This window comes from Oncorhynchus clarkii, chromosome 13 (genome assembly GCF_045791955.1).
Source record: "Oncorhynchus clarkii lewisi isolate Uvic-CL-2024 chromosome 13, UVic_Ocla_1.0, whole genome shotgun sequence".
Taxonomy (NCBI): domain Eukaryota; kingdom Metazoa; phylum Chordata; class Actinopteri; order Salmoniformes; family Salmonidae; genus Oncorhynchus; species Oncorhynchus clarkii.
Window position 1 is genome coordinate 23,049,937 of NC_092159.1, and position 27,695 is coordinate 23,077,631.

Consider the following 27,695-nt stretch of genomic DNA (forward strand, 5'->3'; position numbering starts at 1 on the left):
GATCCAACTGATGGAGCTCCAACACAGCACGGGAAAAATATTGATTTGATTGCCTCCAGCGCAACCCTTCCCTGGAGCAGATTAGGCTAGCTGTCAACAACAACAAAAAGGAAAGGAGAAAATATTTGACTAAATTGGCTATATGGGGGTGTACAAATAAGCACAGAAGCATATGTGTGTGTGTGTGTGTGTGTGTGTGTGTGTCAGCTCAGGTCTCCATAGCTACAGGATACACTAAAGGATAGGCAGGCCAAGTGTGTGAGTAACATTCCCAGGAATTTAGCTGGGACGTTTATAGGATCACTTTCCAGACATGCATGGGGGAAATATCAAAACAATACACAATACCTAATCCTTTCCAGGAAATAGAAAGGCCTTCTTCCTTTAGGAAAGGATAGTAAGACTCTAGGCATGGAAGACTGGAAGAGGAACTATTTCTTAGTGTTTTCAGGAAGGGGAACAGAGGACACGTTGGAATGGAAAGCAAGGAAGTGAAAACAGTGGGAATAAATTAGTCGGGTGGAAAAGGAACCACAGGATATTATTCAAGAATATTTCCAGACTAGAGGAGACTAGATGGTGTGTGAGTGTGGCTTTGAAAGAGGCTGGTCTTTAGAAATGGAAGGACACTGGCCAAGGTCAGACTGCTGGAGCTGATGTGTGGGCGTGTGACTGCCTCAGTGTTGCCGCAACGTTCGTCGCTAGCGGTAATAATGTTTGTGTGTGTGTGTGAGAGAATGTGTGTGTGTTGGTCAAGGAAATTGACTTGCCCTGCGATGGTCAATGACCACTGGACCTCAGTGTGTTTATGAGACCTGTTTCTGCTATGTATGCCCACTGTGTGTGTGTGAAAGAAGTGGGGTAGAGTAGAGACTCCTGTTGCTTGGGGCGGAGCAGCCCGTCTGCACGGCACACACACATACATATCATCCTCACGTCACAACAATTACATCAGCTCTAATTAAGCTAAGGTTTGCTCTGAGATCCGTTCTTCACCCTGCCTGGCAATCAGCAGAGATCTAGCCGACACTGAGAACTGACTCTAGATCAGATGACAGGATCTGATTAAGAGCTTTAAAAAAAATGGCCAACGCAGATCACAGATATCTAGTCCTACACTCTCCCTAAAACACACACACATACACACGGAGGGAATATTGATGCAATTGCACAGTGCTGACGTAGCCTAATGGTTAAATCAATACACAGTAATGTCGGGACCCACGGCTTATATCAGCACACTGTTTACAGTGACGATACCACAGTGCCGGTGTTACAGAAAGAAACGGTCACAGTTGCAAGGGACATCATCTCAAACGCAATTGAAATGGACTCCAGTGGACTTCCTAGTTAGGTGCGAATGTCGTCTCGTCTCCGGACTGCATCAGCATTGCTGTGTAACAACAAGAGCCAAGAGCCAACAAGACGTCAGTCCCTATATTTCTAACAGCAGTTTAACGGCGACAAGGAGGACATTTTGGTGAGGGGCCGCTTTTGAGGTTAAAACATTTGATGAGGGCTTGGTTGCCGCGCAACATCAAAACAAAAGGAAAAAACAAAGGCATTTAGATGTTCGTGATAGGGCCGGAACGTTATTTTTGCTGTTGACGAAACTATTATCTTGTTTGAAAAAGAGACAGACGATTACCTTAGAATGAAGCTATTTGTACAAAAGAGATTGAGGTATTTGGAGAGTTCGGTTACATACGGAGCTCTTTGGTCCAACAGACCTACACAAGTCTTCAGGTGACACGCCATAGTAATATTTGAAATTAGAACCCCCTCCTTTTTTAACTTTCCCTATAGCCATTATTCCATTTCTCTTCTCTTTTTCAGCACAAAGTGGATTGAATTCAGGGCAAGGCCCACACACACACACACTTTGTAAACAGAGGAACAAAAGGAGCATTATTGTGCTAGCTTGCGGCACTATTCTGGAAAGTACTGCACTGCCAATGCCAGGATGCCAGGGGCTTGCTGTGTTGCTGATTATGATGGCAGTGATCAATGGACGCATTGAGTGTGTTTGAAACGGTACCCTATTCCCTATATAGTGCACCACTATTGAACATGGCCCAGGGTTCCATGACAGTTCAATTTGTTCTTAAGCAGGACTGTAGGGTGGCGGCATGTGTCAGAGTGTCACATGCAGGCTGCAGCCAGGTGGATGGTACAGGGTGGCATGGGCGTAGTGGCTATTGATGAGACTGACTGGGTCATGTCTACTGACCTAGCTGGCAGAGAGGATGATGTGTGTGTGTGTGAGATGGTAAAATAACCACTTGACCCCAGAGTGTATGTAACGCCTGTGGCTGGGTCCTGTGCTGCTGCTATGTAGTCCAACTGGCAATACTTTGGGCACCTCTCCCACTGGCATTTAGGCTGAAATATGGCACATAGTTCCACATCTATTCAAGAGAGATGAAGATCTCACACACACACGACTGCCTGGTGCAGGCTGCACCAAATGTAATGTGTGTGTGTGTGGGGGATCCTCATGGTTTTTAATTTTCAGAGTTTAGCCAGAAAAGCCATAAAGTCAAAAGTAGGTCACAGCAGAGCACTGGGTGAGAGAGAGAGACGGGGATAAAATCTACCGAGTGAGCAGTTTGAGAGACCGCTGTGTTCCAGACTGTTCTGAATGGTCGAAATGCTAAGAAAATATTGGTTTTGTGCAAGTGCCGACTTGGTAAGTCTCACAAAAATAAGTTAATTATTATTTATTTTTTACTTGATCTTACTTGTCTTAATACTCCTGAGTGACTCCCTTTCCTCGTCTCCGTTCCTCTGTGAGTACTGAACAGGGCTGGATAGATTTCATAAACCATCACATCCTTTAGGTTTAGTGGTCAAGGAAAGGAGATGAGGAAGGAAGCCATTACAAGCTATTGAGACACAGCCTAGGGACATTAAGGATCCCTTTGAGTATTCCTATTACATTTCTATGGTTTGTCCTTTCTGTAGGCAGTGTAGAATAGCCTACATCCCCTTTAAGTGGCAAACTCCTGCCAGGTGTCATGGCCTCCATTTAAAGTATTTTCACTGCTCACCAAAACCGGTTTCCTTATCCTGCCCAGTCCCTCACCTCTCCTGTTTAATAGGATAATAGCTATTGACTGAGTGTTGAATGGGGAATAGTTCATGTGGCCTGGAGTAGGTGGAACTCTGCCGTTGGGAGTCCTTGGGTAATACACTGAGTCCGGTCACTCCTGCTCAATACAGAGCATAGGCTAACAGGTTATACAGCTTTTAAAGTGGGGCATATCAGGATGCAATGGCTTCCCTGTTATATGTTATACACAGAGTACAAATCATTAGGAAAACCAACATTCACTTCAAATCAGTGCAGATGAAGGGGAGGAGACACGTAAAAGAAAGATTTTAAAAAAAATATATATATTCTTAAGACATGGATTGTGTGTGCGCGCCATTCTGAGGGTGAATGAGTATGAAAAAATGTAAGTGCCTTTGAACGGGGTATGGTGGTAGTTGCACCGGTTTGAGTGTGTCAAGAACTGCAACGGTGCTGGGTTTTCCCACACTCAACAGCTTCCTGTATGTGTGTATCAAGAATGGTCCACCACCAAATAGACATCCAGCCAACTTGACAACGGTGGGAAGCATTGGGGACAACAGTGGGAAGCATTGGGGACAACAGTGGGAAGCATTGGGGACAACAGTGGGAAGCATTGGGGACAACAGTGGGAAGCATTGGGGTCAACAGTGGGAAGCATTGGGGTCAACATGGGCCAACATCCCAGTGGAACGCTTTCGACACCTTGTTGTTTTGATTTGATTTGAGCATGCCCTGACGAATTGAGGCTGTTCTGAGGGCAAAAGGGGGTGTTCCTATTGTTTTGGACATTCAGGTGAAAAGGCTACTTCACTTGTTAATATCCTGGTTGTATCCCACACTCATAATCACAATGCTAAGTAGCTACAGAGTTTAACTGCAGTATTCAGTATGGTGCAACAAGCATCAGGACTGTACAGCACACTCAAGAAGATTGTGTTTCCGTGGGGAGGTGTGTAGGGGTGAAAACTATTAGAACTATTTGAATAGCTCCATAGCTAGCCTAAGCTCTGTATAGGGCAGCTACTTAGTACCCACCACCACCCACTCTACAGCTCTCATCAACACAGAGGGTATTGTCAGGGCAGAATCCTTGGCTCTGCCAAGGACGGTATAGTGGGCATGGGCCCCCTTTCTGGGAATGCAGTCGGCATGAGATGGTGTGTGTGAGTGAGTGAGAGGACCGAGGAGAGCAGAGGAAGCCCATCTGTCAAACACTCTTGCCATCAAAACAGGAAATGCTGAGCTAAAAGTACACACTCTCTGTGCCACGACCAGGCTGGCATTTAGAGAGGCCACTGCCAACGTGACATACACAAAGCTAATGTGTTGCCCCGTAATGCTACAAATGGTTCTACCTCTGCAACATAAAGTAGTCCTTATATTTAACCAACGGAGGAGTTGGGCTACTAGAAAAAGAGGTGTCAGGGCAGAATGAGGCGGTCCCAATTGATAGTTGTTTCATAGCCTACATTTTGTCTACCCGCACAGCATTTCCTGATGCTGACTACTGCATTAAACATACCAGTCTGGTTGTTGGTATTAGGCTACATGGCATGTTATTGACTGGAAATTCCTGAAATGGGAAACTTACTTAATCAACTAATATATTAAAACTACCATCTTCATCAACTTTTATAAGTAGACAGTATCATATCAGTGACTGTAAAGGGAACACATCTTGAATGAGCAGTGCTGCAGGTTCATTGATTGTAATGGGAAATACTGTAAGTATCAAATCTTCATTGCCTGGCTATGGACACATTGACCTGCACCATCATTGACTGTGGCAGGAAACCAGAAACACTGGCATCTACATTGAAGTTTGAGAAATAATGTCTTCCTAACCCCTTTGACTATATACAGTGCCTTCGGAAAGTATTCAGACCCCTTGACTTTTTATACACTTTGTTGTTACAGCCTTATTCTAAAATTGATTTTAATAAAACATCCTCAGCAATCTACCCCCATAATGAAAGTGAAAAGATGTTCAGAATGTTTTGCAAATGTATTAAAATGAAAAATAAAAACAGAAATACCTTATTTACACAAGTATTCAGATCATTTGCTATGAGACTCGAAATTGAGCTCAGGTGCATCCTGTTTCCATTGATCATCCTTGAGATGTTTCTACAACTATTGGAGTCCACCTGTGGTACACACTTGTCTATATATGTCCCACAGTTGACAGTGCATGTCAGAGCAAAAACAAAGCCATGAGGTCAAAGGAATTGCCCGTAGAGCTCAGAGACAGGATTGTGTTGAGGCAAAAATCTGGGGAAGTGTACCAAAAGATTTCTGCAGCATTGAAGGTCCACAAGAACACATTGGCCTCCATTCTTAAATGGAAGAAGTTAGGAACCACCAAGACTCTTCCTAGAGCTGGCCGCCCGGCCAAACTGAGCAATCGGGGGAGAAGGGCCTTGGTCAGAGAGGTGACCAAGAACCAGATGGTCACTCTTACAGAGCTCCAGATCTCCTCTGTGGAAATGGGAGAACCTTCCAGAAGCACAACCATCTCCGCAGCACTCCACCAATAAGGACTTTATGGTAGAGTGGCCAGACGGAAGCCACTCCTCAGTAAAAGGCACATGAAAGCCCGCTTGGAGTTTGCCAAAAGCCACCTAAAGATTATCAGACCAAATTGGAAATCATATTCTCTGGTCTGATGAAACCAAGATATAACTCTTTGGTCTGAATGGCAAGCATCAAGTCTGGAGGAAACTGTCTGGCACCATCCCTACAGTGAAGCATGGTGGTGGCAGCATCATGCTGTGGGGATGTTTTTCAGCGGCAGGGACTGGGAGACTAGTCAGGATCGAGGGAAAGATGAACGGAACAAAGTACTGAGAGATCCTTGATGAAAACCTGCTCCAGAGCACTCAGGAACTCAGACTGAGGTGAAAGTTCACCTTCCAACAGGACAACAACCTTAAGCACACAGCCAAGACAATATAGGAGTCTCTGAATATCCTTGAGTGGCCCAGCCAGAGCCCGGACTTGAACTCGGTCAAACATCTCTGAAGAGACCTGAAAATAGATGTGCAGCAACGCTCCCCCTCCAACCTGACAGAGCTTGAGAGGATCTGCAGAGAAGAATGGGGGGGGAGCAGGGCGCGAGTGATGTGGTTTACTGCGTCAGAGAGAATTAACGGCACAGAAGGAGTGTGTTCCTGCGTATTCACTTACACAGTATGGGGGAGGGACTCACACACTGTACATATAGCCTAGCCTAGATACTGGTATACAGTCATGGCCATAAGTTTTGAGAATGACACAAATATTAATTTTCACAAAAGTCTGCTGGCTCAGTTTGTATGATGGCAATTTGCATATACAAAATGTTATGAAGAGTGATCAGATTAATTGCAATTAATTGCAAAGCCCCTCTTTACCATGCAAATGAACTGAATCCCCAAAACACAATTCCACTGCATTTCAGCCCTGCCACAAAAGGACCAGCTGACATCATGTCAGTGATTCTCTCGTTAACACAGGTGTGAGTGTTGACGAGGACAAGGCTGGAAATCACTCTGTCATGCTGATTGAGTTCTAATAAGACTGGAAGCTTCAAAAGGAGGGTGGTGCTTGGAATTATTGTTCTTCTTCTGTCAACTATGGTTATCTGCAAGGAAACACGTGCCGTCATCATTGCTTTGCGCAAAAAGGGCTTCACAGGCAAGGATATTGCTGCAACTATTGCACCTAAATCAACCATTTATCAGATAATCAAGAACTTCAAGGAGAGCGATTCAATTGTTGTGAAGGCGGCTTCAGGGCGCCCAAGAAAGTCCAGCAAGCGCCAGGACCATCTCCTAAAGTTGATTCAGCTGCGGGATTGGGGCACCACCAGTACAGAGCTTGCTCAGGAATGGCAGTAGGCAGGTGTGAGTGCATCTGCACGCACAGTGAGGCGAAGACTTTTGGAGGATAGCCTCGTGTCAAGAAAGGCAGCAAAGAAGCCACTTCTCTCCAGGAAAAACATCAGGGACAGACTGATATTCTGCAGAAGGTACAGGGATTGGACAGACTGCTGAAGACTGGGGTAAAGTCATTTTCTCTGGTAAGCCCCTTTCCAAAAGTTTGGGGCATTTGGAAAAAAGCTTGTACGGAGAAGACAAGGTGAGCGCTAACATCAGTCCTGTGTCATGCCAACAGTAAAGCATCCTGAGAGCATTCATGTGTGGGGTTGCTTCTCAGCCAAGGGAGTGGGCTCACTCACAATTTTGCCTAAGAACACAGTCACGAATAAAGAATGGTACCAACACATCCTCCGAGAGCAACTTCGCCCAACCATCCAGGAACAGTTTGGTGACGAACAATGCCTTTTGCAGCATGATGGAGCACCTTGCCATAAGGCAAAAGTGATAACCAAGTGGCTCGGGGAACAAAACATCGATATTTTGGGTCCATGGCCAGGAAACTCCCCAGACATTAATCCCATTGAGAACTTGTGGTCAATCCTCAAGAGGTGGGTGGACACAAAAACCCACAAATTCTAAAAAAAACTCCAAAAATGTATTATGCAAGAATGGGCTGCCATCAGTCAGGATGTGGCCCAGAAGTTAATTGACAGCATGCCAGGGCAGATTGCAGAGGTCTTGAAAAAGAAGGGTCAACACTAAATATTGACTATTTGCATCAACTTCATGTAATTGACAATAAAAGCCTGACACTTTTTTATAACTTTTTTTTTATTTACCTTTTTAACGAGGCAAGTCAGTTAAGAACAAATTCTTATTTCCAATGACGGCCTAGGAACAGTGGGTTAACTGCCTGTTCAGGGGCAGAACGACAGATTTGTACCTTGTCAGTTCAGGGATTTGAACTTGCAAATCTGCTCTAACCACTAGGCTACCTTGCCCCCCCTTATGAAATGCTTGTAATTATACTTCGGTATTCCATAGTAAAATCTGAAAAAAAATATCTAGACACTGAAGCATCAAACTTTGTGGAAATCAATGTGTGTGTCATCCTCAAACCTTTTGGCCACAACTGTACAATACATATGTACACACACAGTATGGGAATATGTAGGTCAATCATATTCCTATGAACGTCACACTGGCTCCCTATGTCTGCAGTGAGTCACATAGACTGCACCATGTTGGTGCAGCAGAATACGCAAACGGTCAACTGTGTGACGTGTGTAGGGATGGGTATCGTTAAGATTTTAATGGTATTACTACTCTTACCGATACTGCACTTTAACGGTATTCTTATTGGTTCTTCTTGTTATTAAAAAAAAAAAAAAAAACAGAAACAAATTAATAACAGAATTAACATTGCTTTATTTTCTTAAATGTAAAACAAAAATTAAGCAATTATTTACAGCAAAAGAAACAGCAATGTTTTGAACAAATTACTATTATAGACGAATGTTGTGACGATAGAAATGCATAACAAATGAAATAAACAATATTTTCCTGCAGAAGGCAATACAGTGGTGTAGAGCAACATGGGTGGGGCATGCAGGTAGACTGCAGAAGACAATACAGTGGTATAGAGCAACACGGGTGGGGCATGCAGGTAGACTGCAGAAGACAATACAGTGGTATAGAGCAACACGGGTGGGGCATGCAGGTAGACTGCAGAAGACAATACAGTGGTATAGAGCAACACGGGTGGGGCATGCAGGTAGACTGCAGAAGACAATACAGTGGTATAGAGCAACACGGGTGGGGCATACAGGTAGACTGCAGAAGGCAATACAGTGGTGTAGAGCAACACGGGTGGGGCATGCAGGTAGACTGCAGAAGACAATACAGTGGTATAGAGCAACACGGGTGGGGCATGCAGGTAGACTGCAGAAGGCAATACACTGGTGTAGAGCAACACGGGTGGGGAATGCAGGTAGACTGCAGAAGGCAATACAGTGGTGTAGAGCAACACGGGTGGGGCATGCAGGTAGACTGCAGAAGACAATACAGTGGTATAGAGCAACACGGGTGGGGCATGCAGGTAGACTGCAGAAGGCAATACACTGGTGTAGAGCAACACGGGTGGGGCATGCAGGTAGACTGCAGAAGACAATACAGTGGTATAGAGCAACACGGGTGGGGCCTGCAAGTAGGCTGCAAAAGGACTAACAGTTCTTAACAGTTCTTCTGGAGAAAGATCAACATATTTCCTTGTCTGGCAGAAGTCGGGACCACTCCTGGCTTATTGTGTTCCCTGCAGTCGAAAATACCCTCCCGCTAGGGGTGGAGGAGGCTTGAGCACAGAGTAGCTCTCTTCTCTCACCACCACTACATCACAGGATCTTCAGCCATGGGGATGGGAGGCAGGCCTTTGTAGAGCTCCACCTCTAGGTCAACATGCTCGATGAGGGTGAGGGACGAGGAGTCCTGTTGGATCGTCAACCTCAACTCCCTGTCCTCCTCTGAGAACAGCTCTCCCAAGGCACTCCTTGTTTTGTACAATGGAGGGACTGTCTCCTCAATTTCCTCTCCTTCAGACTCCTCCTCCTGTTGCTCTGTGTCTGTCTGCTCCAGCTCCTCTGACAGCCCTGGTGTTGCTCCTGTCACATTGGCCTCAACAGTTGCCTTCCTCAGCCTGTCCCAGGTGGCGTCACTCACCAGCCTCCCTTTAAATCTGGGGTCCACTGCTGTGGCCGCATGCAGGAAGGCTTGAATTTCCTCATCCTGATAGCGCTCGGAGAGGTTCTCCCACACCTTCTCTTTGATGGTTGCCATAAACGTATCTTCATGCTTCACAGTGAAGTGCTCTTCCAGTTTGTGGAGGATGGGTTTGATCTGTCCACAGGTGGCATTCATTTCACATGACACACACAGTGTGGATGTGTAGAGGATTCTCATGAGCTGGACAAACTCCTCAGCCTTATGGAAGTCCTCGTCCTTCATTGCTTTTTGCAGTCGTGAGTCCAAGGCTGCTGCTTGGCTGGCTGGATGCTGCTCCATGAATCTCTCATTACATAGAGTTCCATCTGGTCTTCACATCAAGGATGAGTGAGTGTTGAGGAAGAACTGAAACAACAAAACACAACATACATTTCATTACCGCACACTATATTGAATTATATTGTTCAATGTGGGAATTTCAAAATAATACTTTAATAGATTGAACTGGCTTCTTACCAAGGAGCTGCTGCTTTTCCTTCATGACTGTTTTGGACGTCGAGGATCTCTTGAACCACACGACCACTGCTCTGATTCGGGCTGCCCATTTATCAAATGGAAGTAATTTTGTAGATTTTCTGTGCTGCCAGATTCAATGTGTGTGCAAAGCATCCTTTTTTAAGGATGTGTAGCCTCTTTATGGCAACATCCATATTGCCAGCAATATCAATAGTCACAGCTGCAAGCTTGCTCGGCTCCGTCTCAGAGCTCAGAACTCTTCCAGAATGTCTGAGATCTCCTCTGCCACTACTTCGCCAGTTTGCGATTTGTACACTGCCCCTGGTGTGGAGGACCTTCTGTTTTACACTGCCCCTGGTGTGGAGGACCACCTGTTTTACACTGTCCTGGTGTGGAGGACCACCTGTTTTACACTGCCCCTGGTGTGGAGGACCTTCTGTTTTACACTGCCCCTGGTGTGGAGGACCTTCTGTTTTACACTGTCCTGGTGTGGAGGACCACCTGTTTTACACTGCCCCTGGTGTGGAGGACCACCTGTTTTACACTGTCCCTGGTGTGGAGGACCTTCTGTTTTACACTGTCCTGGTGTGGAGGACCACCTGTTTTACACTGCCCCTGGTGTGGAGGACCTTCTGTTTTACACTGCCCCTGGTGTGGAGGACCTTCTGTTTTACACTGTCCTGGTGTGGAGGACCACCTGTTTTACACTGCCCCTGGTGTGGAGGACCACCTGTTTTACACTGCCCCTGGTGTGGAGGACCTTCTGTTTTACACTGCCCTGGTGTGGAGGACCACCTGTTTTACACTGCCCTGGTGTGGAGGACCTTCTGTTTTACACTGCCCCTGGTGTGAAGGACCACCTGTTTTACACTGCCCCTGGTGTGGAGGACCTTCTGTTTTACACTGCCCCTGGTGTGGAGGACCACCTGTTTTACACTGCCCCTGGTGTGGAGGACCTTCTGTTTTACACTGCCCCTGGTGTGGAGGACCACCTGTTTTACACTGCCCTGGTGTGGAGGACCACCTGTTTTACACTGCCCCTGGTGTGGAGGACCACCTGTTTTACACTGCCCCTGGTGTGGAGGACCACCTGTTTTACACTGCCCTGGTGTGGAGGACCTTCTGTTTTACACTGCCCCTGGTGTGGAGGACCTTCTGTTTTACACTGCCCCTGGTGTGGAGGACCACCTGTTTTACACTGCCCTGGTGTGGAGGACCTTCTGTTTTACACTGCCCTGGTGTGGAGGATCACCTGTTTTACACTGTCCTGGTGTGGAGGACCACCTGTTTTACACTGTCCTGGTGTGGAGGACCACCTGTTTTACACTGCCCTGGTGTGGAGGACCACCTGTTTTACACTGCCCTGGTGTGGAGGACCTTCTGTTTTACACTGCCCCTGGTGTGGAGGACCTTCTGTTTTACACTGCCCCTGGTGTGGAGGACCTTCTGTTTTACACTGCCCCTGGTGTGGAGGACCTTCTGTTTTACACTGCCCCTGGTGTGGAGGACCACCTGTTTTACACTGCCCTGGTGTGGAGGACCACCTGTTTTACACTGTCCTGGTGTGGAGGACCACCTGTTTTATACTGCCCTGGTGTGGAGGACCACCTGTTTTACACTGCCCTGGTGTGGAGGACCTTCTGTTTTACACTGTCCTGGTGTGGAGGACCTTCTGTTTTACACTGTCCTGGTGTGGAGGACCTTCTGTTTTACACTGTCCTGGTGTGGAGGACCACCTGTTTTACACTGCCCTGGTGTGGAGGACCACCTGTTTTACACTGCCCTGGTGTGGAGGACCTTCTGTTTTACACTGCCCCTGGTGTGGAGGACCTTCTGTTTTACACTGCCCTGGTGTGGAGGATCACCTGTTTTACACTGCCCTGGTGTGGAGGACCTTCTGTTTTACACTGCCCCTGGTGTGGAGGACCACCTGTTTTACACTGCCCCTGGTGTGGAGGACCTTCTGTTTTACACTGTCCTGGTGTGGAGGACCTTCTGTTTTACACTGTCCTGGTGTGGAGGACCTTCTGTTTTACACTGTCCTGGTGTGGAGGACCTTCTGTTTTACACTGTCCTGGTGTGGAGGACCTTCTGTTTTACACTGCCCCTGGTGTGGAGGACCACCTGTTTTACACTGCCCTGGTGTGGAGGACCTTCTGTTTTACACTGTCCTGGTGTGGAGGAGGACCACCTGTTTTACACTGCCCTGGTGTGGAGGACCTTCTGTTTTACACTGCCCCTGGTGTGGAGGACCACCTGTTTTACACTGCCCCTGGTGTGGAGGACCTTCTGTTTTACACTGCCCTAGTGTGGAGGACCTTCTGTTTTACACTGCCCCTGGTGTGGAGGACCACCTGTTTTACACTGCCCTGGTGTGGAGGACCACCTGTTTTACACTGCCCCTGGTGTGGAGGACCACCTGTTTTACACTGTCCTGGTGTGGAGGACCACCTGTTTTACACTGCCCTGGTGTGGAGGATCACCTGTTTTACACTGCCCTGGTGTGGAGGACCTTCTGTTTTACACTGCCCCTGGTGTGGAGGACCACCTGTTTTACACTGCCCCTGGTGTGGAGGACCACCTGTTTTACACTGCCCTGGTGTGGAGGACCACCTGTTTTACACTGCCCTGGTGTGGAGGATCACCTGTTTTACACTGCCCTGGTGTGGAGGACCTTCTGTTTTACACTGCCCCTGGTGTGGAGGACCTTCTGTTTTACACTGCCCCTGGTGTGGAGGACCTTCTGTTTTACACTGTCCTGGTGTGGAGGACCTTCTGTTTTACACTGCCCTGGTGTGGAGGACCTTCTGTTTTACACTGCCCCTGGTGTGGAGGACCACCTGTTTTACACTGCCCTGGTGTGGAGGACCTTCTGTTTTACACTGTCCTGGTGTGGAGGAGGACCACCTGTTTTACACTGCCCTGGTGTGGAGGACCTTCTGTTTTACACTGCCCCTGGTGTGGAGGACCACCTGTTTTACACTGCCCCTGGTGTGGAGGACCACCTGTTTTACACTGCCCCTGGTGTGGAGGACCACCTGTTTTACACTGCCCCTGGTGTGGAGGACCTTCTGTTTTACACTGCCCTAGTGTGGAGGACCTTCTGTTTTACACTGCCCCTGGTGTGGAGGACCACCTGTTTTACACTGCCCTGGTGTGGAGGACCACCTGTTTTACACTGCCCCTGGTGTGGAGGACCACCTGTTTTACACTGCCCCTGGTGTGGAGGACCACCTGTTTTACACTGTCCTGGTGTGGAGGACCACCTGTTTTACACTGCCCTGGTGTGGAGGACCTTCTGTTTTACACTGTCCTGGTGTGGAGGACCTTCTGTTTTAATCTGCCCTGGTGTGGAGGAGGACCACCTGTTTTACACTGCCCTGGTGTGGAGGACCTTCTGTTTTACACTGCCCCTGGTGTGGAGGACCTTCTGTTTTACACTGCCCTGGTGTGGAGGACCTTCTGTTTTACACTGTCCTGGTGTGGAGGACCTTCTGTTTTACACTGTCCTGGTGTGGAGGACCTTCTGTTTTACACTGTCCTGGTGTGGAGGACCACCTGTTTTACACTGCCCTGGTGTGGAGGACCACCTGTTTTACACTGGCTTGTGTAGTGCACTGTAACAGTGAGATAGTGGTCCTGACAGTGGCTGGGCCACCCGTCTGACGTGATGGCCAGCTGATCGTTTTCATGTGTTGAATTATCATTATTGAATTGTTGTTGTGTATTGTATTGTGGAGTGATGGGACTAACATACAACCCTTTTACACTACTATATCCTAAACAGGAATACAATAGACTGACAGACTGTTACCTAAAGCCCTTGGACTCCACTGTTGCAAAGGGGTGTAGGCCTTTCACTATGAACTTGGTCACAGCTAGGTGTCACTCATTCACCCTCTCCTCAGTCATCCTCCCACTAGCCGCCAGTGTGAAGGGGCTGTGGGCTTGTCTTTGGCTTGGACCAGCGGTATTAGAGGGAGGAGTGGATTGGTTCATTGTAGCTGCAACTTTAACAAACAAGTTGCAAAATCTTTAAAAATGGGTGATTGAATATCTGAACGCACCCATAGCTAAACAATCAGCTGGCTAATGGTTCCTTTTAATCATGAACCCATGTTCTCAATCTCGTCACTAATTAAGAGCAGGGTCTTTCTTGTGTGCGTATGCTGTAGCGTGTGAGAGAGACAGGCTCCGCGCCAGAGATCTCGCTCTTCTGGATTGGGAAGAGCTAAAAATGCATCAAAGACGAATGTCTTCATCTTATCGCAAATTCAGAAACGGTTGGTGAGATAAAATGGGCAAGATAACGTTTAGGTTAGCAACAATAAATAGGACATGTACCGAAATCAGAACCGACAACATCGGAGCTTATCGATACTATGGTCTTTCATAATTTAGCCCCGGGGCCAGCTTAATACCGGGTTTCGATACCCATCCCTAGATGTGTGTGTGTGTGTGTGTGTCACTGCTTGTAGAGCGAGGCGGTGGAGTGGGGGAGGGCTGTCGTCGCAGCATCTCAACCTTGTCCTGTGATAAGTGAAACAGATCAGGATAATTCTCACAGGCCCGAGTCAGTTGGTAGAAACCGACACGCTTATTAATGCAGCTTACTCGCACATAGCAGGCCCAGAGTCAGTCTTTCCTCAATGCTGCCTCACAGAGCAGAGGGCTTCTCTAGGGGCTATAACCAGTCTCTGGCAGACGCAGAACTGTGTCCGACGAAGTAAATTACACTCTGCAGGCGGATGCTGCTCGCTGACAGACGCATTCACAAAGTGTGTGAAGGAACAATTCTGAAGCAAAATATTTTGGCATGACGCCAGCCACAGGGGAGAAGGCAACTCTCTGCATAATGCATAAACAACTCACATCACAGAGAATGGAAATACTGTAGGCAATATGTAAAAAGTTCATGTTTCCCAAAACCTCAATTAAAAGACCTCTAGCCTAACCCAAAAGAATGCGAAAAATGGCTCCGTCTTGCATAAAAATTCTCATTAGCGCAGTAAGTGCACTTGAATTCCCATTAGCTCACTAGGTTAACATAGGAATGAATCAGATGTACGTAGCCTACTACTGTTGAAATCCTAATGACAAAAGCCTTGAACGGGACGAAGCTGGACAGGATGCATTGAGAGAATAAATGGACAATCCCCAGGCTTAGGGTGTATAGGAGATGGTAAGGAGATTAGAACAACACATCTAGAGATAGAGATCAGCTATAGCACCCCAGGTGAGAATGTTGCGACGGCTGAAATAGCCTAGATCTGGGATGGAGGAGTGGGATGAAGGAATGGGGTCAAGACATGGCAGGATGAGGGATGGGATGGGATGGCTGCCCCGTCATACTGAATTGTTCTTCTATACTGGGCCAGAGACAGACAGAGACGGAGCACAGCTGGCCAAGTCAGCAACCTAGTTTAGAAATAGGAGGAAAACAGATCCACCTGTAGTGAGTAAAGGAGAAAGGACAGGTAGTGAGGTTAACGCAATCTAGTCTGACTGGTCTTCAGGTTTCAAATTATATTTCCATTGGCCTGGGGAGATGTGCGTTGGATCTGCAATAATCTGCTTGATTTCATAACAAAATGTTTGTGTGATCATCTCCAATGTTTCTTCTCCTTGGCTATAGGTTCATCCCTGAAAGGATGCGATGAGGCCTTGAAAATGCAGTACACAGTGAAAACAGTACTATAGGGCCAGAAGCTCAGAGGGACAACCAAGCGTGGCAGGCCGATTTGATTACGCTGCCCATTGGCCAGACCTGCTGCACTGTTGGCACACCTTTACACTGAGGCCAAACACCCCACAGAGAGAAAGTGAGAAAAGTGGAGAGAGAGAAATAGAGGAGTGAGAAACAGAAGTGACAAGGAGAGGGGGGAAAGTAAGAAAGAGCGAGGTTAACCAGCCAGCTGACGACACACTGCACAGTGGGGGAGAGAGAAACAGAGAAGGTGAAAAGGAGAGAGGGTCCAGGGAGAAAGGACAGAGAGAGGAAAGATGGAGAGGGAATTGGAACCAGTTGACGGATATCAGCTCTGTCCAGCGGTTGCCAAGAGAAGTTTATTATCTTCATAATGAGCTGGTTACATACACAGTTACTGCATATATACTCTTCGTCTTCGTCTCCGCAGCCAATCCAACACCCAGTGTTGCCTTGGCGCAAGGGGAGTCGAGTGCCCTCAACCCTCGAGTGAAATCTAAACCCTCTCTACAAAAGTTCTTTATATTTCACAATATATAGGCCTAGACAGAGGGCCACCATTGTTCCTGTTCCCAAGAAAGCTAAGGTAACTGAGCTAAACGACTACCGCCCCGTAGCACTCACTTCCGTCATCATGAAGTGCTTTGAGAGACTAGTCAAGGACCATATCACCTCCACCCTACCTGACACCCTAGACCCACTCCAATTTGCTCACCGCCCAAATAGGTCCACAGACGATGCATTCTCAACCACACTGCACACTGCCCTAACCCATCTGGACAAGAGGAATACCTATGTGAGAATGCTGTTCATCGACTACAGCTCAGCATTCAACACCATAGTACCCTCCAAACTCGTCATCAAGCTCGAGACCCTGGGTCTCGACCCCGCCCTGTGCAACTGGGTACTGGACTTCCTGACGGGCCGCCCCCAGGTGGTGAGGGTAGGCAACAACATCTTCACCCCGCTGATCCTCAACACTGGGGCCCCACAAGGGTGCGTTCTGAGCCCTCTCCTGTACTCCCTGTTCACCCACGACTGTGTGGCCACGCACGCCTCCAACTCAATCATCAAGTTTGCGGACGACACAACAGTGGTAGGCTTGATTACCAACAACGACGAGACAGCCTACAGGGAGGAGGTGAGGGCCCTCGGAGTGTGGTGTCAGGAAAATAACCTCACACTCAACGTCAACAAAACTAAGGAGATGATTGTGGACTTCAGGAAACAGCAGAGGGAACACCCCCCTATCCACATCGATGGAACAGTAGTGGAGAGGGTAGTAAGTTAAGTTCCTCGGCGTACACATCACAGACAACTGAATTGGTCCACCCACACAGACAGCATCGTGAAGAAGGCGCAGCAGCGCCTCTTCAACCTCAGGAGGCTGAAGAAATTTGGCTTGTCACCAAAAGCACTCACAAACTTCTACAGATGCACAATTGAGAGCATCCTGTCGGGCTGTATCACCGCCTGGTACGGCAACTGCTCCGCCCACAACCGTAAGGCTCTCCAGAGGGTAGTGAGGTCTGCACAACGCATCACCGGGGGCAAACTACCTGCCCTCCAGGACACCTACACAACCCGATGTCACAGGAAGGCCATAAAGATCCTCAAGGACAACAACCACCCGAGCCACTGCCTGTTCACCCTGCTATCATCCAGAAGGCGAGGTCAGTACAGGTGCATCAAAGCTGGGACCGAGAGACTGAAAAACAGCTTCTATCTCAAGGCCATCAGACTGTTAAACAACCACCACTAACATGGAGTGGCTGCTGCCAACACACTGACTCAACTCCAGCCACTTTAATAATGGGAATTGATGGGAAATGTAAAATATATCACTAGCCACTTTAAACAATGCTACCTAATATAATGTTTACATACCCTACATTATTCATATCATACGTATATGCTGTACTCTATATAATCTACTGCATCTTTATGTAATAGATGTATCACTAGCCACTTTAACTATGCCACTTTGTTTACATACTCATCTCATATGTATATACTGTACTCAATACCATCTACTGTATCTTGCCTATGCCGCTCTGTACCATCACTCATTCATATATCTTTATGTACATATTCTTTATCCCCTTACACTTGTGTCTATAAGGTAGTAGTTTTGTAATTGTTAGCTAGATTGGTTATTGGTTGGTTATTACTGCATTGTCGGAACTAGAAGCACAAGCATTTCGCTACACTCGCATTAACATCTGCTAACCATGTGTATGTGACAAAATTGGATTTGATTTGATTCGACATGGCCTCTACCTAAAGATTCCACTTATAATACTGTATAAATTCAAGCCTCATTTTGTGAGGTAGAGGGGTCAGAATTCTTGTCAGGTGGACATAACACTCCTTCCGTGGCCTCCAACTGCTCTTAAATGCTAGTAAAACCAAATGCATGCTTTTCAACCGTTCACTGCCCGCACCCGCCCGCCCGACTAGCATCACCATCCTGGACGGTTCCGACCTAGAATATGTGGACAACTATAAATACATAGGTGTCTGGTTAGACTGTAAACTCTCCTTCCAGACTCATATTAAACATCTCCAATCCAAAATCAAATCTAGAATCAGCTTTCTATTTCGCAACAAAGCCGCCTTCACTCACGCCGCCAAACATACCCTAGTAAAACTGACTACCCTAGCGATCGACGACTTCGGTGATGTCATCTACAAAATAGCTTCCAATACTCTACTCAGCAAACTGGATGCAGTCTATCACAGTGCCATTGATTTTGTTACCAAATCACCTTATACCAGCCACCACTGCAACCTGTATGCTCTAGTCGGCTGGCCCTCGCTACATATTCGTCGCCAGACCCACTGGCTCCAGGTCAAGTCTATGCTAGGTAAAGCTCCGCCTTATCTCAGTTCACTGGTCACGATAACAACACCCAACCGTAGCACGTGTTCCAGCAGGTATATCTCACTGATCATCCCCAAAGCCAACACCTCATTTGGTCGCCTTTCCTTCCATTTCTCTGCTGTCAGTGACTGGAAAAAATTGCAAAAATGGCTGAAGTTGGATACTTATTTCCCTCACCAACTTTAAACATCAACTACTTTTCTGCTCTTTTGCACACGAGTATCTCTACTTGCACATTATCATCTGCTCATTTATCACTCCAGTGTTAATCTGCGAAATTGTAATTATTCACTCCTATGCCCTATTTATTGCCTACCTCTTCATGCTTTTTGCACACACTGTATATAGACTTTATTTTTTCTACAGTGTCATTGACTTGTTTATTGTGTTATTGGCTTGTTTATTGTTTACGCCATGTGTAACTCTGTTGTCTGTGTCCCACTGCTTTGCATTATCTCGGCCAGGTCGCAGTTGTAAATGAGAACTTGGTGAATGGTGAAATATTATTTTTTATTTTTTTTATATAATCTAGTTTAAATTATATCGTCATAATTCTATAGATTCTGAGGTTTCTACAGCCAAGCCTCTAATGCACTTTCTGTCAGTGTAGAATTACAGTGAAGAGATAGGGCTACAGTCGCTTCAGAAAGTATTCATACTATAGCCTGAATTCAAAATGGATCTTCACACAATACCCCGTGACGACAAAGTGAAAACATGTTTTTACATTTTTGCATGTCATTTTTCTACTTAATTCACTAGTGCCATGGAAATCGCATCAGTAGTCTATAGTAGTCTGTAGTCTGTAGCCACACAGCTGCTTGGCTGATGGCAAAACCCAGACATTTCCATTAAATATTAAGGGAGATTACCCTTAGATGGCCTCTCTCTATCTGCTAGAGTGAGCAGAGGTGGCCAGGCTGCAATCCAAAGAGGATATGACTAAAAAGAGGTGCACAGATGTACAGCTGCAACAGCAGGCGTTTTGTCCTAGCGGATTAGTCTAGCGCAACCCTCCACTTATAAATGGGCATGCCAGGCTAGGCTTACAGCCACGCTAAAAATCACCTTTCTGACCATGCCCAGATGTGTAGCAGGCTGGCATGGGACACTGATGCTTCACCCGATGACACGGTGGTACTTTTTCCTAATCTAGTGGATTAGCGTATCCCCCTGTCTGTTGTGGCTCAGTTGGTAAGAGCGTGGCATTAGCAACCCAAAGGACGTGGGTTCAATTCCTGTAGGATCACAAACACAGAGTACATACATTGTTAGTGGGTCTAGCCTAAGTCGCTTTGTATGGTGTATGGTAAATAGTGAGCTACGCTACTCTAATTAATCAAATCTGATCTGGACACTATTGGAGTCTGAGGGAGAGGAGGGAGGGAAGGGGTTGGTTGCTTTAATGAGAACACAGAGCCTCTCTTCACCTGAAACAACAAACAGTGTTCGTCTCTCGCCTACTTTGGGAACACAACTTCCCCCAAAGCGCAAACCTTCAAACTCATATAGTCCTTAGGGGAAATGGTGGTTGTTTGCTTCAAGGAGGAGGACAAAGAGTCTTCTAATCTGGAACAACAAGTCTCTCGACATCCCCTCTCCTCCCATGGGGAACACCATCTCAAATCAGATGTTATTGGTTAAATACACATATTTAGCAGATGCTATTGCGAGTGTACCGAAATGCTTGTGTAGTGAGAAGTTTGTGTAGTGAAATGCTTGTGAAACGCTCATGGGCTCCATGAACCCGGCGTGCTAATAGCAACAATAATATTGACTACACTTCCTGTTATTGCGGAGAAGGCAGGTACGAGTCGGGAGTGTATGCTGAAGGGAGGCTATGGGCCACTATTGTGTTTCTGTAGCTATTGTTGTTTTACTTCCTTCCAAAGCCCTTCCTCTAGAGAAATATTACACGAGTGAAAGCTGGACGGTATGCGTGCGACCCCATGCATATGCACGTGTCCAGATTACTGAAGCACACTAGTTAGCTGCTGCAGTAGCAGCCGATGGACACTTCCTTCCGAGAGACTCCGCTGACAGTGTCATGCGTCATCTAGCCAAGTTAAAGAGGAAGTTGTGTTTCCCATTGCTGGGCTGCTGGAGGTCGGTGTTTCTCAGCAATTCTGTCCTTATCAGTCACTTTCACAGGAGCCCTGAGCAATTATTTCCTGACTCACCTTCCAAAAAAATTGTAATTTTGGAAAATGACAAAGTGCTAAAATCACTCAAGTTAGCGGTCTGATCTTTTTTGAATTAACGTTCAGCGTTTCCGCTATTTCTTAGGAGGGGCGCAAAGGCAAACTAATTGGAGTCATATTGTATAACACTATGCTACATAGACCTAATCATCGGCCCCTAATACATGGGTCCAGCACAGGAGGTTAGTGGCACCTTATTTGGGAGGCTGGAGAAGGAATGGTATCAAATACATCAAACATGGTTTTTCATTTTAAAAAGTGGCTTTAATGCAACGTAGGCCTACTTTAATCCTGCTTCAAGTCAAAGCAGGATAGAACTATTTTAATACTTATGGAAAACAGACAGCTGCAAGGCAAGAACAGGCTAAGGACTTCGTGATGCTGTTAATATATTCCTTTGGGCCCAATGGCAACATTGCTAAGTGGAAACATTTTGCTTCAATCCTGTCCTTGCCTTGAGTGGGTGGTTGAGGCACAGCAAAGAAAGAGGCTGTATTTCTTCTAGAAGGAATGTGTTTAAAAAGGTAATTGACAGTCAAGAGGAACGCAGCGCTTCAGTTCTCTCCTTCCAAAAGACGGTAAGAGTGCGTTTCAGAAGACTGACAGTTTTCAAAGAGAGAAGAAAAAAAGGGGAGAGGGAAGGAAAGCGAGACATGCAACATTCCTCAAAGCATAATATCAAATAAAATGAAAAAAGAGCATGAAAAGCCATGTTTGCCAACTTTCAAGTCTATTGAAAGACAAAACTGCAAGGGGAGTCCAAGACTAGTCATACCAAACAGAATCTGATGGCAACACAGCACGGTTTACAACACACCCACATATCAAATCATACGCACCCTGCAAAAACATGTATATTCACGTGCGGCGCACACCCGCGGCTATGCTGCATGAAGGTGTGGCACAAAGTAGAACACGCTGCCTCACTACGACAGCTTGCATGGCTTTGTGATCTCACTCGGGCATCAATAACACCAGGGCAATGTTCTGTTCAGTAAGGCACGTCGTAGAAAAACTTTTTTCCTCCCCTTCAGTCTCTCAGCTCCATGGCAGAATATTTACAGGAAATTGCTTTAAACCTGCAACAATCTCTGCTCCATTGAGAAAATCTGTATAATTGCGGGAAATAGTCTTAAAAATTCTAAAATGTCTCTACGCCGCCCAGATGGGGGACCACCGTCTCAGCCCCCTTTTGATCCAGAAAAGTGTCTGCCAATTTGTCATTTCCCCATGGAGAGAGAATATATAAAAACTGCCTCTTCAAACACATTAGCTTTAGAAATGGGCCATATCAGTCAGTGTACATGTACCAATCTCACATCAATAAAAGAAAAAGGACAGATAACAGGCTAGAGAACACGTGGCATAGTGAGCCAGTGCTCTTCGACTAGGCTTCAGGATTCAGGCCGACTTGTTAAAAAGAGATATCAAATCAAGAAACGACAGGACAGAGACAAAACAATTGGCCATGACGACGCACAGTGAACCACTTCTATCTGCATTGTTCAACCATTTTGCCTGCCAAATAACCCTCTGCCTTGGATTCCCCAGCTTCTTATGTTGGTTCTCTCCTCCCCCGCCGCTACTGCCCCAGATTAACAGAACCCGTCCCATCTGACTCAAAAAGGCGTCCGCATGCTTCCCATTCGACAGTTCGGGCTTATGTTATGACAACATTTTGTACATTTTGTTAGTTTTGGTCTTCTGCAAGGTTTCTTTGGAGGGGGGTGGGGGCTGTTTGTGCACACAAACATTTCTCGAGGCAAGCCGAAGATGGTAGTGAAGTCTTGGCTCATTTGTTGGTGTTTGGTCAACAGTAGGGATTATTCAATCAACGAGAGATTAATTGTTTTCATGCAATTGTTTTCACTTGAGAAATACGGCACCAAACATCTTAGTTAGATGTAAAATTGCACGGCTAAGATCTCCTCAGGAAAAACGTCAAAATGAATGACAGATCTCTTGCGTTAGATTAATCATGACTACTTTTTAGGAAGTGTGTACTGGCTACAGCATCTCATGATGGACAAACAGTACTATTGCAGCTGGTTTTTCAAGTGAAGGCGTTTTAAGGGTCGCGCGAGCAAAAACATTCGGTTCACCTAGCCGAACTGAAGCCTTAGGGCAGCTCATCCCAGCTCGGATGTCCCTTAGGCAGGGTCATCTACTGTACAAAGCCCCTCAGGCAGCCCAATGTGGTTTTACTGCTATTTCAGTTCAGTCCCACTCCCCTCCCCTCCTGCCCCCCCAGGTGTTGTGCTCCAGCAGCCTCCACTCACAGACTATTTATAGGCCCCTGTCCAGTGTTTGCCCACCACTCACCAGGGAGGAGATTTGCCTCTCTTCCTTGCTTTAGTGGAGAAAGCTGATTTGAGGCAGCAAATAGAACCTGAATGCATGGCTACAATAGCTTAACTCAAAATAGTTTATTGAATCACATTCAATTGAAGTGCAGTTTAATTGGATTGAACTGAAACAATGCTTTGATCGCATGTCTTCTAGAAATAGTTACAGGTCTTGAAGTTGGCCGACTTTGATTTCCCAATGGAAATTGAGTAACACCTATTAAGTAAAGCAAGATGAGGTGGTTAAGGAAAATGATGAAAACATGTCCTCCTCCTAGCTCTGTGCAACACGGTCACGAAGAAGAAACACTAGTAAGTTAACAGAGAGTTATTCTGATGATAATGATCCACCATAACCCAGTTTAATGTAGTGAACATGCGCCTCCTGGCCTGTAGCCACTGTACTGTGGAGAGGCTGAGGCTGAATAAGCCAGTGTTTTTCCACTGCTCATCTGCCACTGAACCGTTTATTTAGTGAACCCTCAGTGACAGCCCTGCCTGACAGGCCTGTCCTCTAGCTCTGGAGGCTGAGCAAAGAGGCAGAGAGAGATAGGGGGGGTGCCAAGAGAGGGAGAAAGATGGAGCGAAAGAGAGAACGAAAGAGAAGGACAGTGAGTGCGTTTACATGCACAGTAATATTTTGATATTAAACTGATTAAGATAGTAGGCAGGTTATGCAATAGTCACGTAAACACCTTACTCTGCTTATCTTACATCGGCGTAAGGTATCCATGTAAGCATAGACCGATTACAACACCTGGTTTTAAAAATCGGTGTTCCAGCTGTGCATTTGATCTGTGCATGTACTAGCACCAGCCGAGTGGGCCTCCCTCTTTAGCGCGAGCGAGGTGAGTTTGGAACAGCTGAATGTATGCAAAGTAGACCAGAATTAAATATGCTTCCCAAAAATAACATGGTCGCTGTGGTAGAATGTTTATTTTGATTGGGGATTTTCTGCATTTATCAGAGTGCCATCAGGTATCCTGATTTCAGATGTGTCCATGTAAACAGGATTATTAGGGAAAACGTCCATCTTGCAAAGCATGTAAAAACTATTAATCTGAATATCCACAATAAATCACATTATTGCGTGCATATAAACACTCATTGAGAAACAGAGAGTGAAAGAGGGGCAGACAGACGACAGAGAGGGGCAGACAGACGACAGAGGGGCAGACAGACGACAGAGAGGGGCAGACAGACGACAGAGAGAGGCAGACAGACGACAGAGAGAGGCAGACAGACGACAGAGAGAGGCAGACAGACGACAGAGAGAGGCAGACAGACGACAGAGAGAGGCAGACAGACGACAGAGAGAGGCAGACAGACGACAGAGAAAGGCAGACAGACGACAGAGAGAGGCAGGCAGACAGACGACAGAGAGAGGCAGACAGACGACAGAGAGAGGCAGACGCTCCATCTATACTTCCAGTTTTTGTACTGCACACATCCTCATCAGATCTGGGTGAGTGAGTACAACTCTAGCATACTGTAGGAGCCAGAAGAGACACTCACTCACCAAAAGCCTGCACAAGTGCTGCATTTTTAAACAGAGGAAACAGACCAGCAACCAATTCGGCAATGGTACTTCTGTTCAACATAACAGCTCCCATCGTTTGCTATTCAGATATTAAAAGGGTTGGTGCAGCGACATAGCTGTCAGTGGTTCTCACAATGGCCTGAGATGGTGTGGGGGTTTGAGTTGTCTACATACTATGGACTGGAAGTGATTTGTGCATCCTGGACTGGACAATTCTTGAGTGGTCTGCTTGGTACAGTACACAAATGACCAGTCAAGAAGACCAGTTGAAGACCATCACAGTATTATGACTGCTGGTGCTTGTTAGACCCAAGCAGCTGGATCGTAAAAATTCCCAGTCTTAGGTCAGTTAGGATGACCACTTTATTTTAAGAATGTGAAATGTCAGAATAATAGTTGAGAATGATTTATTTCAGCTTTTATTTCTGTCATCACATTCCCAGTGGGTCAGAAGTTTACATGCTACCAAATACTAATCGAGACTATTTCCTTTAAATTGCTTAACTTGGGTCAAATGTTTTAGGTAGCTTTCCACAAGATTTTGGCCCATTCCTCCTGACAGAGCTGGTGTAACTGAGTCAGGTTTGTAGGCCTCCTTGCTCGCACACACTTTTTCAGTTCTGCCCACAAATGTTCTATAGGAGGTGGTCAGGGGTTTGTGATGGCCACTCCAATACCTTGACTTTGTTGTCCTTAAGCCATTTTGCCACAACTTTGGAAGTATGCTGGGGGTCAATGTACATTTGGAAGACCCATTTGTGACCAAGCTTTAACTTCCTGACTGATGTCTTGAGATGTTGCGTCAATATATCCACATAATTTTCCTCCCTCATGATGCCATCTATTTTGTGAAGTGCATCAGTCCCTACTGCAGCAAAGCACCCCCACAACATGATGCTGCCACACCCGTGCTTCACGGTTGGGATGCTATTCTTTTTATTGCTAGCCTCCCACTTTTTCCTCCAAACGGTGGTCATTGTGGCCAAACAGTTCTATTTTTGTTTCATTAGACGAGAGGACATTTCTCCAAAAAGTACGATCTTTGTCCCCATGTGCAGTTGCAAACCGTAGTCTGGCTTTTTTTAATGGCAGTTTTGGAGCAGTGGCTTCTTACTTGCTGAGCGGCCTTTCAGGTTATGCCGATATAAGACTCGTTTTACTGTGGATATAGATACTTTTGTACCCGTTTCCTCCAGCATCTTCACAAGGTCCTTTGCTGTTGTTCTGGGATTGATTTGCACTTTTCACACAAAAGTACGTTCATCTCCAGGAGACAGAACGCGTCTCCTTCCTGGGCAGTATGACGGCTGCATGGTCCCATGGTGTTTATACTTGCTTGTATAGATGAACATGGTACCTTTAGGAGTTTGGAAATTGCTCTCAAGGATGAACCAGACTTGTGAAGGTCTACAAAAACAAATTCTGAAGTCTTGGCTGATTTCTATTGATTTTCCCATAATGTCAAGCAAAGAGGCACTGAGTTTGAAGGTAGGCCCTTGAAATACATCCACAGGTACACCTCCAATTGACTCAAATTATGTCAATTAGCCTATCAGAAGCTTCTAAAGCCATGACATCATTTTCTGGAATTTTCCAAGCTGTTTAAAAGGCACAGTCATCTTAGTGTATGTAAACTTCTGACCCACTGGAATTGTGATACAGTGAATTAATTATAAGGGAAATCATTTGTCTGTAAACAATTGTTGGAAAAATGACTTGTGTCATGCACAAAGTAGATGTCCTAACCAACTTGCCAAAACTATAGTTTAACAAGAAATGTGTGGAGTGGTTTAAAAACAAGTTAATGACTCCAACCTAAGTGTATGTAAACTTCTGACTTCAACTGTATGTATATGTGATATTTTAATTTTTAAATATACATTTGCAAACATTTCTAAAAAACATTTTTTTTTGCTTTGTCATTATGGGATATTGTGTGTAGATTGATGAGAATAAACATTTTAGAATAACTGTATTCATTACCAACCGCTACTGCCTGGGTATTTGTTAGACCTAGGCTACATCTCATACAACCATGTTGTCAAGTTCAAGTCAATCATATGAAGGACAAGGTAGTCCTAACGTCGTTACCCACCACTTCCTAGAGGTGGTCTTGGGGACCATTGCATAACCACTACAATACCTCTAATATCTATGTGAAGTGTCAATGGAGGTCAAGAGTCTAGGGCAGAGTATCACTTACCTCCATCACCAGCTCAAAGGGATGCTTGTACACCCTGATGGGTGACTGATACTTCTGCACCATGGTGGGAACGACTGTGGTGCCAACGACCTAAGAGAAAACAATCTGATATTAGAGCTTAATAATAACCATCATCACAGATTTGTCTTGGTGAGAGAAGACAAAATGGGCCAGACCACATTAGACTGGGAGTGTAAAACACAAAGAAAATAGTGCTTGAGGTGGTAAAATGCCAGTATCATTCTGGATGGCCCCGCTGGAGGCATCTGACATGTCATTAAGTAAGCCAGGTTTGTGTGTTTGTGTGTGTGTGTGTAGCAGCTGGCGGGGAGCCCGGAGGACTTGGCAGCTTCTCTGCAGTGATAGCCTGCAGGAAGACACTCTGCTCTGCCGTGGGTGAGGAAGCGCATCTCATTGAACTGATCAATGAAGGCAACGTTTCGCACCATATATCACACATTCAGGAACTGAACTGCATAGCGAACAGAAATTGAGATAGACATGGCCAAATACTGGAATGTCAGGGACTGCCAAGTGCCAACTAGTCACTACCACATGACTGATAAACTATTCAGGTAAACCTACAATGATGCGTATGTAAATGTTATGTGGAGCTAGCGGTAGAGCTGAATGCTTGGGAGTCAT

The 27,695-nt window shown here is 46.1% G+C and overlaps 1 protein-coding gene across 4 annotated transcripts in view; it reads right to left on the bottom strand.

Moving 5' to 3' along the window:
* The window catches only part of LOC139424650 (SEC14-like protein 1), a 52,990-nt gene that overhangs the window by 19,776 nt on the left and 5,519 nt on the right, over positions 1–27,695 (bottom strand). For all 4 annotated transcript variants that reach the window (XM_071176691.1, XM_071176694.1, XM_071176693.1 and 1 more), the window contains exon 2: positions 27,051–27,140. In XM_071176691.1, coding sequence (XP_071032792.1) covers positions 27,051–27,113 — 63 coding nt within the window. In that variant the 5' untranslated portion in view covers positions 27,114–27,140. The remainder of the gene's footprint in view (positions 1–27,050; positions 27,141–27,695) is intronic.